Below are 8837 nucleotides of genomic sequence, written 5' to 3'. Positions count from 1 at the left end.
CCCCCCCCCCGCAACCATTACGCGTATGTAGCCACCTCCTTTACAAAACCTGCCCAAGGGAAAAAGACCCACCAGCTCCAGAAGAAACACCTTGGCTAGGGTGCCTGGGAAACTGGAAGCACTGGCTGAACAGATGAGCTCAGAAGATCAGTCATGGGATGAGCCCTTACAAATTGTTCATTCCAAATTAGTTGAGGCTCACTGCTCCCCAGTACATCACTGGATGATGCATCAGGGGTTTTAGACAAGCTCTAAATGATCATCACCGTAACAGCTTTCATTACCCTTACTGCAACAGTCTTGACAGAGAATACATGGACTTAACTGGTCACAAAGACCAAACTCCTCTTATACCTAGACATGGATCTCTCTAGGTCAAGCAGGATTGAGGTCTGCAGGGAAGCAGCTTGCACCAAACCATCATCTGGTTCCCCTACTTTATATTTGTGGCAGATCAGGATGTGATGCCTTGTAGCTGTGCCAGGGTTGACCCTGTAGCTTTACTAATAGGTTAGACAACAGATTTGCATAAGATGGTTCGGATAGGAATGATCCAGCCTCAGGCAGGGGGTTGGACTAAATCAGCATTTCTCAACCTGTGGGTCTCAAGAGTATATCGAAGGGTCACAAGCAGACTTTAAAAATAGATTCTCCTTTAAAGGAGAAAAATGTGGAAAACCACAGCTTTTCCCTTGCAGGCTGGTAGAGTTCCAATCTGCAAGGGGCTGCTTGGGACCTCTCAGGCTTCCCCCCCACCTTCACCCCCACAGACTGGGGGGGGGCGGCTGGGGCCTGGAGTGAGGGGCATCGGCAGGGCCAGGGGATGTTTTCTACTTAAACTATTTACTGGGTTGGGACTGGCCAATGTTTACAAATAGGTCCTGGTAGAAAAAAGGTTGAGAACCACTGGGCCTAGATGACTTCTGATGTCCAGTCTTATTTGACTTCTTCCAGTCTGATTTGCCTATGACAAATGTGCTCCACACTGCTCCTGAACATATGTTCGATTTGAATGATTTTGTTTGCTGAATAAAAAGGGGATGGACTTGTGTGACTATCCAACTACTATGTGTGACTATCCAAAAATAAATAAATAAAATAAAATAAATCAAATCACCCTTTCTCCTGCTGTAGAAAAAGCACGAGGCATATTCCTGACAGGCATTCAGGCTCTATTGGTCTTACCCAAGTTTCAGATACTCTGATCCAGCCAGCAGTGCACAACATGTCCAGCGAGCTAGTTTGTAACTGTTGTTTTTCAGCTCTGTGGCGATCACAGCTCCCCTCTGGGAGTCAAGCTTCTGGCGCCAGTCCACTCCGTTGCAGTGCTGAAAAAGGAAGCCAGATGCAGCAAATGAACAAGAGGTACAATTTAACTCTGAACTCATGCTGAGGGTACACAGACATTTCCTTTGAGCCACCTAATGACCTATACAGGAGAAGGGAAGGAGGCTTAGCAAGACTCCTGACTAATGAAGGGAAGGGAGTGATGGGACTAGTATGTACTGGCTAGAATACAGTGCCAATTGGGGAAAGAATGGATGGGCAATTCCAACTGATCGGCTATTGCAGGGCATGTTTGGACCTTGTTGTTGCCTCCCACAGACTAAACTAGCTAGCATGTTAAGTTAGCTGGCATCTTTAGACATCTGTCTCATCTCCTGCCTGCTGTACCTGGTATGTCAGGCAGAAATGAAGCACTTAAGAGCTAGCTTTGGTATCTTGCTCTTCCTCACCCTGGAATCCCATTCATTCAGCGTTTTGATGTTGATGAATGACACTTCTCCATTGGCTCCTGTCATGACGCCATCATGTTCACAACGGACAATAAGATCTATGTCATCTCCCAGCTTCCATCTTCGGTACCTTTAAGCACAGAATCCGCTGGGTTATTCTCAAAGCTTCCCCCAAAATCCACATAAATGCTCACAAAAGTTATTTCAATTTCCATCAGCCTGCAGTGAGGATGTCAACTTTGTCCTTACAAATCAGGAATAGAATGGAAAGATATTGGCCATAAGTCCCATAGTCCCTTTCAAATGTAAAGTTTTTATCAACACCACTACTAAAGCTGCTTATGGAAGTTGTATTCTCACCCCTGACCTTTACTTTTCTAAAACATGCATATGCTGAAAGCAAACAACTTACCGGTATGCAACAGAAGCTACTTCATTCTTATCTATATCATCTTCCACAAATGGGTTTGGGTTGGGAAACTTGTATTTTTCCTTCCCCTGCAGGGGGAGCAAGAAGAGTATAAGGGCAAGGACTGGAAGATGTACCTAGGCAGGACCAGTATATTTCCTACTATGGCATGTACTCAGTTCTCTACATACAAACTATTATTTAAACTAACTTGCAATTTGTGCAACAAACTGTTAGTCCTTTAAGCTCTATTTAATTCAGTACTGTATCTCGTTTGATACAATACTGTGACTTGTAACTGCCTCACTTATTCAAACAGCTTCTCAGCAGGTGTTTTCCAAAAGGGTTTGGATAACTGAGGATGTACCGGAGCCATGTTGATCAGTTTTCCCTTGTACACAAGCGCTAAGAAAATGAAGGCATCTGATCTCAGAGACATCACCTCTGGTCCAGCTACCATCCTCTCAGCATCCACATCTTTTCCCTCAGCATTTTAACTTGGCTCAATGCTGTCACAATCTGCACTGGGTCAGCAATAGCAGCATTACCCCTCATGGGATGCTCCTTTAGAATAGTGGTCTCTGAAAGCCTCTTTCCCAGCAGAGGACTCCTCCCTTTGAAAACCAGAACAGTTTTTGTGGAAAAGTATCCCTACCAAATGAGGCGCTTCCCCTTCTAAATAGCTATGTTGTAGGGATCTCTTCCTGGCACTATCTTAGACCTCTGGAATTAATCTTCCTTCCAACACTCTGCAGGACAAGAATTTTCCCTAAAGCCATTTCTCCTTACCATTCTCAGGCACTGCTGGGAGAAGTTGTGGTTGATGTAGGTGGCTTCCATGGCTAGGTTGCGGGGTGAATTAAAGGAGTTGCCTTCATCCTGTGGTGGTTCGTTGGCAGTTTCACTCACTGTCAGCAAGTCTGGGAAAAAGGCCAGGCATAAGTGGTTATCAAGAGGTTTGTTGGTTATCAAGGACAGCAGAAAACCTCACTAGATCAATCCTGCAAACTACTTTCCCCTGCGGAAGCCTCTTCAAAGCATGCAAGGGCAACTGTAGCAGTGGGATTACTCCAGGCATGGCATGGACACAGGCACCTGAAATGGGGCATTAGCTTGGGGAAAGGAGAAGAGGTATGGAAAGCTAAATGTAAAGCCCCTGTAATAGCAAAGTGCTCCACTGCCCAACTTTTGATTGTGGTCTTCTCCTTACCAAAGTCAGAATTGTCCCTTTTGTCAAAGAAAAGCTTGGATCCAACTCTCTGGACAATAATGTCCCAGGAATACACAGAGCGAGTGCAGCTCATCAGTGTGGCCAGGATGGCATCTGTGGCAAATACATTCCCCTGAGTCTTTGCTAGCTGCAGATGGAAGGAAGAATGTGTACAAGTGAGAAAAAGCAGCCCTCGTTCCCTTGTCCTACCCCTGAAACTGCAACCTTAGCAAATCGGACCCCCAGTTTCTTCTTCTATCAGCCTAACTAATGGTAGGCTCTATTGCAAAGTAATGACATCTGGGTTTGAATGCTACTACCCAAGCCAAACTCATTAGATCAAGAGGGAGGTCAAATGACACCCAGAAAACTTAGGCTTAGACCTGCCCAAACATGGTGAGAAGAAAAGACAGAGCTATAGTAAAGCAGGAAAAAAATAAGTTCCTCATCTTCTGTCCCCAACTCCATCACTACTCTAAAAACTTAAATTTTCTTCCCAAGGCCAGAAATCTTGGGAAATCAGATTGCTGACCCTCATGCTTCCCTTGCAATGTACATTTTGCCTGCAAGTCTGCATCCCAGTTTTGTGGGGGAAGCCAGACTACAGCTCTCCTTGGGCTAATCTTTATTCAGCCAATAACCTACTGCTCACAACAAAAGAACAGTATCTATTATCACACTTTTTTATTTCTAAGGAACCAAGGACCGATTGCCAATCTCTTTTCTTAACCTGTACAGCAAACACATCCCCAAGCTTGTTAGCCAACATCTGGTCACAACAGCAGAGCTCAAGAACAGCATGTAGTAAGAAACATACTATTATGCCTCATGCACTGGAAGAAGGGGATTATACCTTGCGGATCACTGGATCATCAGTAGTAGTGACAGTGTGGAAGATGCGTTTAATGCTTCGCAAAGTCTTCTCATTCCTTGTGGTAACACGGTCAAAGGCTTTGTCATAGTATTCCAGGGCCCCACAGCACTCTCTGCAGAGACGAGAGTTATAAGACAGCTGCACAATTAGCATTTCAAAGTGCCACAGGACATAGTGCTCAAGAAAGAGGGCTTTATCACCTCTTCTGTATTCTTCTCCAAGAGGACTCTTCCTAAAACTGGAGCATTAGTTAGTGCCCCAGAACCAAAGGTTTTGCACCAAAACCCCACTCCTTTCCACACACACAGATTATACCCCCAGATCCCAGCTATTTTATGAACATACATGTCCTCTGGCTCCGAGACCTCCAGGTAGCGCATCTTCATCAGCCTAGGGAAGTCCATCTCCTCTTTCACCTCCCAGTCACTACGGACTTCAACAGAGGAGTCGCGAGGCTTCTGCTGTGCAGCCAGAAGAAGTGCAGATGGATAGGGAAAGAAACACAGCATATCAGGACTTGTGTGAGAACAGCAACTAGGGACCAGCGTGACAGGAATTCCATGGAAGTGTTAAGTGTTGCAGTCACGATGATCCACGAATTGTGAGGGGCAAGGATTTTTAGAGTAGTAATCTTTTATTGGACCAACCACATAGTTGGGATAGTTAGACAAGCTTCCAAATGCAAAGCTTGAGGAAGAATGCCTAAAAATCCCTGCTTCTTACAGGAATTCTGATCACAGCCAAACAAGGCATGAAGTCATCACAACACTAAGAGCAGCTAAAGCTGTGGTTCTCAACCTTTTAAGCCTCATGGCATCCCTCTAAACTTTCCTGAACTTCAGGAAACTCCAGCTGAGAATCACTGAACTGGAATCTAAATTCAGAAAAGATATGGAGGCCTTCAGGCTACAAAGATTAAGAACGACCTGACCCAGCTGGTGTCACATGAAGGCAGTGGGGGCAAGACTTCTACATGCCCTGTGCTTTCTATTCTCCTCCCCCTCCCCACCCCTGGTCTGTACCTGACAGGGCAAGGGCAGACCCCGCTGCTGAGGCTGCTTCTGCAGGGTCTCATGCTGACGACCCTCCCTATGGCCCCTCTCACTAATCCCAGAAACATGGGAAAAATGGAGGGAATAAGCCAAGCCACAAAGTGTGGCTCTGGTCCCAGGTCTGCTTGACTGCAGAAGAGTTTGCTGCTGGGGGCATAAGAGCAGCTGGTTTAGGGGTTGCTGGGAGCAGTCTCTAGAGGAGCACCCCTAGGTTGCCTGACTAGGGGGGGTTGGGGATTGGCACCTTTACAAGGGCCTCATAGCACCCTGACTGAGAATCAGTCTAGAAGAACTCCAAGATCAGACTGTGGTTGGATATTAGTTACTTTACCTGTGATTTTTGGTCCCATTTCTGCCTCACCCCAAACTGCTTCTGAAACTTTTTCTGTAACTGCATGCGAGCTCTATAAAAAACAAGATTGTGATAACCCTAGTAGGATTTGTCCTAATGGTGATTTTTCTACATACCCAGGTTCCCAGCTCTGACATAACAGCACAGACAAGTTTTGGCCCCCAAGCCGGTAAGCTCACCTTCTGATCCAATAGCTCCCAACTGCAGTATTTCTGTTCTAATTAGCCCTCTATATAGGTTCAGGTCAGTGGGAGTGCCCAGTCTTAGGAAAAAGCACTGTGGTTTTATGGAGATGCAATACTACTTTAAAAAAAAAAACAAAAAAACACTAATATCCTTTCCCAGATTTGGTTTAGAAACCCTGCCTAAAGCTGACCCTTCAAATCAGAGCAGAGCTCAGCCAAATATGTGGGCTTTAAAAGCTTGGAGAACTTTTTTGTTACCTATTAGGCCTATTGAGTTCTGTTGTAATTCAGCTGACAGCAGCCAAGTAGTGCAACTAGAAGCTCTGCTATAGTCAGGGAATGTTCATGTTTGAGGCCCTCACCTCTCCTTCTGCTTGGCACTTTTAGGCAGCGTCTGCATGTTGAATTGAAGCATATTCCGACGGTCCTTGTCTCTCCGAAGGTTCCTCTGAGAATATTGAGGAGGAAAAAGACATTCAAGTTATAAATGCAATCTTTACAGCAACTCCATTCCTCTTCCAAAAGGGTCCAGTGAACAGGCACCATTACCTGTGCAAACCGCATACGATTCCTTTGGTATGGTGTTTTCTGCGTCCGCGCAGTGTCCACCAGCTGGAAGCTTGTCTCATCCTCCTCATGGAAATATGCATACTGGCTTCCCCCACCAAACTGTGATGAATACTTATCTAGGGGGAAAAATATGATTCAAGATCAGCTTTTGTCTGCCTGCAAAGTATTCTTCTGGGAAAGTCAGAGCTTATATCCCTCTGCCAAATGCTTGTCCCAATTTGAGACCTGAACTGCAACTTTTCATTTAGAGAAGCAGAGGCCCCACCCTCCTGACTTCTCTGAAAAATGCCATACTGAGGGAGCTACAAACATTTGCTCTGAGATCAAGACACTTCTTGCACTAGGGGACAGATGTGGGATACAGGGGCACCGCTGGAACAAGTAATGAGGCTGGAAACAGGAATGACAGTGGGGGAAGGGGGGGGAAGGAAGAACCTCTCCAAAAAACCCACCATATAGGAAGCATCTCAGAAAGGAACAGCTACCAAACTCAGAACTTACTTGTGTATCGCTTGTCCTGATACGTGGCTCCTGTCCAGTCTGCAACCTAATCAAAAAGAAAAACAGAAACAAGAGTAGTGATGGTATCAACCACACCTCTCTCACACAGGACACTAGGGTCTCCTAACATAGGTGCCACTCAGTGAGAATATGTAGAACTAGAACTTCATGCTCAGAGCCTGCTGCACATTCACCTCAACTATCTGTTCCTTCAAACTCCCTGTGCTGCCTGCAAATACTGTCAAGAGTTCACAGATGTTCTAGCAGGAGTGCTGCAAAGTTGGTACTCTTACAATAGTGGGTGAGGAGTTTGTAGAGCTGCATGTGGAGAAGCTTTATATGGAAAAGTGCACGGCACAGACAAGGATTAGAATGGCATCAGGAAAGAACTGCCTTAACTGACTGCTTCACTGGCTCAACTTGACAGCATAAGCTGCAGTACCTTTCCCAGACGATCTCCTTTGCTGAAGGGCTGATACGGCATATCTCGGAACTGTTCAGGCACAGCACATGGACCCCAACCCGAGGGGTTGTCCTGAATCACGGGTGTCACAAATTTGGCCATCTTCTAAAATCCTTGGGGAAAAAAATAAGTGGAATGAATGGTCAAGCGTCAGGAGTATTTTAGTTTTACAAGACTGAAAATGAGGCTGCTGGGAAACTTCAACTGGTAAGGCATTTATACCATACTTTTTTGCGTTGTGAAGCGCAAGAGATCCAGCACGTTGAAGTACACTATTTCTGCTTCACATGTGAACTGACACGCACAGTACTGCATCACATGCATGTCAGTGCGGAAAAAGTGGGAGCGGCGTGCTTTTGAACTAGAACATTTTTGATGGGTTTTAGTTCAAAGGTGCACCATCACCATTTTCCCAGCACTGATGCACGTTTTGCCATTTATACAAATGCACATGCTGCAGTACCAGCGTGGTGCAAGCATGTGTACATACGCCCATAATGACTAGGTCAGCAGTTCTGAACTGGGGGTACATGTACCCCCAGAGATTATGTGAAACCTCATTGGGGGTACGTGAGATATATTTCATAAACTGTCTAACACAGGGTGAAAAATTAATTTCCCATTGAAAGGGTGTACATGGAGTTTCACTCTGAGACCAAGGGGTACATCGAATGAAAAAGGTTCAGAACGGCTGGACTACGCGATGACACCATACCACTCAAAAAGGCAAGTAGTGGATGCCAAAAGTCAGGGTGGTAAACATATGGCCTGCAGGCAGGATCTGGCCTGTGGGTCTCAGATTGGCCCTTCATGCTGCATGTGGAGCTGGTCTGGTGTGCAGGCTGCACCCAGTACTGTGGATGCTGATCGTGGCATGGGGTGATCTGTCTTGGCCGCAAGCTGCACGTTATGCCTGTGCTCAAGGCTGTCTGGTGGGGCGATGAATGCAGCAGGACCCGCCAGACTGCCCTGTGTGTCAGTTCCAGTGTGCACTGCCAGCCTGGCTGGCCTTGCAGCGAACACAAAAGGCTGGTCCGGTGGAGCGCCACATACAGGGCACACCCCGCACAGGCCCCTTGGGCCAGAGGCAGCGCTCACTGTACCAGGCCCCGCTTGTACTGGTCACTACCCCACAGTGGGCACGGGGAGCGCGCTACATACGATGCCCGACCCAGCCCAGAGACCCTCCCTGGGCACGCTCCAACATCCCCACCGTCATTTTTCTTTTTTTTAACAAGCCCAACTTCGCCGAGGCAGCCGGCCAGGGTTGCTTGGGACAGTCTCTGGCTCCTCGACAACGCCACCAGCCGGGGACTGACAGGCCCCACACAAGCCGCCTGCACCTGGGACGGCTGCAGCGACAGCCCCGGACAGTTGCTTCTGCGGCCGATGGGCACTCATCAGGTGCCTCCCGGGATTTTTTCTGCCCCACGTCCCCTGTCGCCGCAGCTCCCGCGGGCCAGGGCGGGCAGCGCGGGGGGGGGG

The 8837-nt window shown here is 47.1% G+C and overlaps 1 protein-coding gene across 3 annotated transcripts in view; it reads right to left on the bottom strand.

Moving 5' to 3' along the window:
* EIF3D (eukaryotic translation initiation factor 3 subunit D) overlaps window positions 1–8837 on the bottom strand; it is a 12077-nt gene that overhangs the window by 2940 nt on the left and 300 nt on the right. For 2 of the 3 annotated variants that reach the window (XM_019515291.1, XM_019515294.1), the window contains exons 2-13: window positions 7332–7465; window positions 6890–6935; window positions 6368–6504; window positions 6181–6266; window positions 5613–5685; window positions 4575–4690; window positions 4209–4341; window positions 3356–3503; window positions 2935–3065; window positions 2149–2234; window positions 1737–1866; window positions 1186–1328 (exon numbers count right to left, since the gene is read on the bottom strand). In XM_019515291.1, coding sequence (XP_019370836.1) covers window positions 1186–1328; window positions 1737–1866; window positions 2149–2234; window positions 2935–3065; window positions 3356–3503; window positions 4209–4341; window positions 4575–4690; window positions 5613–5685; window positions 6181–6266; window positions 6368–6504; window positions 6890–6935; window positions 7332–7454 — 1352 coding nt within the window. In that variant the 5' untranslated portion in view covers window positions 7455–7465. The remainder of the gene's footprint in view (window positions 1–1185; window positions 1329–1736; window positions 1867–2148; window positions 2235–2934; window positions 3066–3355; window positions 3504–4208; window positions 4342–4574; window positions 4691–5612; window positions 5686–6180; window positions 6267–6367; window positions 6505–6889; window positions 6936–7331; window positions 7466–8837) is intronic. The other variant, XM_019515292.1, reaches the window with a different exon arrangement.

This window comes from Gavialis gangeticus, unplaced genomic scaffold (assembly GCF_001723915.1).
Source record: "Gavialis gangeticus isolate Ggan-Ray unplaced genomic scaffold, GavGan_comp1, whole genome shotgun sequence".
In the NCBI taxonomy this organism is placed as follows: Eukaryota; Metazoa; Chordata; order Crocodylia; family Gavialidae; genus Gavialis; species Gavialis gangeticus.
The sequence above is the reverse complement of the archived record's forward strand: the minus strand, read 5'-3'. Positions and strand labels throughout refer to the sequence as shown.